A 2,253-nucleotide genomic window follows, 5' to 3' on the forward strand; every position below is an offset into this window, starting at 1 on the left:
ACTCATTTGGAATCAACCATGACAAAGTTCAAGAAGGGGTCTTCATGGAAGACAATTAACAATAATTCCAAGTCATTTGAAATGTTGAATGGATTTACAGGATTTATTACTTTGAAGAATAAGGGAAAGGAGCTAAAGGTGGCTGTTACTGGAAAGATGTATGCAATTTTAATTGGACACAATTCCATACTGACCTATTCTTACTTGTCTAATTGTGCTAGTCCTTATGAGTCATCATTGGAAGAATGTGTTTTCAAATCAATGCCTCCAAAAGAATCCACTCTATTCACCTCTCTATACTGTGATATTGCTGATTCTCTGTGGTTGAGACACCCATTTGGTTGGGTCTATCAGGAAAAAGACTATTCTGAATTGAGCTATCTCTATTCTCCAGTTCATATCAAAAAATCAGCTATTGATCAAATTATTGTGGAACAAATTACCAATGATCAATTCAAATCATTAGAAGATCTTTCAAATCAACATTTAAATCATCTCACTTCCACACTAAAGAATGTCAAGATTATTAGTCCTGTCAAGAAACGTGAAAGATTCAATCCATCACTAACTGTTTCAACAACCAACATTTCTGGATCCAGATTATTTTATGAATTTGAAATTAGCTATCAAAAAGAAGATACCACACTCACAAGAATCGTCAACCTTACAACAACTTTTGGAAGAAACTTTTGGTTCCTCTCCTATGAAACCTCAACAAAATCCCAAATCAATAAGGATACCTACGAGTGCACTATTTCACAAATTCGTTTCGATGAATCAAAGAAAGAATAAAGAATATATTGATGAACTCACATTAACATTGTAACCTATGCAATTTCAAGGAGAAACACAAATTCAATCTGATTTCAGGAGAACTTGCAATCTATTTTTAATTCACAAAAACTTAAAAAAAATCCAAAACCTCGAGCAAGAAGGAATTTATTTTCAATTTGCTTTTAAAAACTCTAAGAGACCGGAGATAATATTATCCAATAATATTATTTATTTTAATAATTGTTAAATAATAATAATAACACTATGGGTGTACGTAAACTTGCTACTATTCGTACTGCAGGAGAAATTACTCCTATTGCAGGTGCAGAAGCTATTGAATGTTGCCATGTTGATGGTTGGACTTGTGTGATCAAGAAGGGAGAATTTAAACAAGGTGAGAGGGGAGTCTATTTTGAAATTGATAGTTTCATAAAGGAAGATAATGATAGGTATCCAATGCTTTCAAAACAAGTTATTGATTATGAAGGTCAAAGAGGTACTCGTCTTCGTACTGCTAGGTTGAGAGGTCAATTGAGCCAAGGGTTGTTCTTGCCAATGGATAGATTCCCAGAATTGGCTTCCAATCAAGTGGGTGATGATGTTACAGAAATTCTAGGAATTACAAAATGGGAACCACCAATTTCCACTAATCTTTCTGGTGAAATTTTGGGTGAATTTCCAACTTTTATTAGTAAGACAGATCAGGAACGTGTACAAAACTTAATTCCACAAATTGAAGAAAATAAGGGTCAAAAATTTGAAGTGACTGTGAAATTGGATGGCTCATCAATGACTGTATATAGGAAAGATGACCATATTGGTGTATGTGGAAGAAATTGGGAATTGAGAGAAACTGCAACTAATGCACAATGGCATGCTGTTAGGAGAAACAAAATGATTGAAGGATTACAATTTTTAAATAGAAATTTGGCCCTACAAGGTGAAATTATTGGAGAATCAATTCAAGGAAATTTGGAAAAATTGAAAGGTCAAGATTTTTACTTGTTTGATATTTATGATATTGATAAGGCTCAGTATTTGACACCAATTGAACGACAATCATTGGTGAAGCAATTGAATGATAACGGATTCACTGTCAAACATGTCCCAATTTTGGATGATTTGGAATTGAATCATACAGCAGAGCAGATTTTGGCAATGGCTGATGGGCCATCTTTGAACAAGAATGTCAAAAGAGAAGGTTTAGTATTCAAGAGATTGGACGGTAAATTTAGTTTCAAAGCAATTTCCAATGCCTATCTTGAAAAGCATAAAGATCGATAAATTAACATGAACGAGATTTTTCATCTTGTTGAACTTTTTATCGTTACAACAACTCTCAACTGTTATAAATTAGTAAGGTAGATATACAACTACATCACCAAGTCTTTCAATTAAATCTTATGAATGACTCACCAAACTTCTGCTTTGTAATTTTCCGAGATTAAACTTTCAGAATCTATAAAATCATTCAATATG

At 33.2% G+C, this 2,253-nt stretch overlaps 2 protein-coding genes across 2 annotated transcripts; both read left to right on the plus strand.

Annotated features, from left to right (window-relative positions):
• Positions 1-18: 18 nt before the first annotated feature.
• On the plus strand, positions 19-803 carry NAEGRDRAFT_81935 (uncharacterized protein; the record flags this gene model as incomplete). Its single annotated transcript, XM_002669998.1, has 1 exon — positions 19-803. One exon carries the CDS (start codon positions 19-21, stop codon positions 790-792), a length of 774 nt encoding a protein of 257 aa, XP_002670044.1. The 3' UTR covers positions 793-803.
• A 235-nt stretch (positions 804-1,038) lies between these two features.
• Positions 1,039-2,067, plus strand: NAEGRDRAFT_81936 (uncharacterized protein; the record flags this gene model as incomplete). The annotated part of the gene is made up of 1 exon (XM_002669999.1): positions 1,039-2,067. One exon carries the CDS (start codon positions 1,039-1,041, stop codon positions 2,056-2,058), a length of 1,020 nt encoding a protein of 339 aa, XP_002670045.1. The 3' UTR covers positions 2,059-2,067.
• Between the last annotated feature and the right edge of the window lie 186 nt (positions 2,068-2,253).

This window comes from Naegleria gruberi (assembly GCF_000004985.1).
Source record: "Naegleria gruberi genomic scaffold NAEGRscaffold_75, whole genome shotgun sequence".
NCBI lineage: Eukaryota > Heterolobosea > Eutetramitea > Acrasida > Naegleriidae > Naegleria > Naegleria gruberi.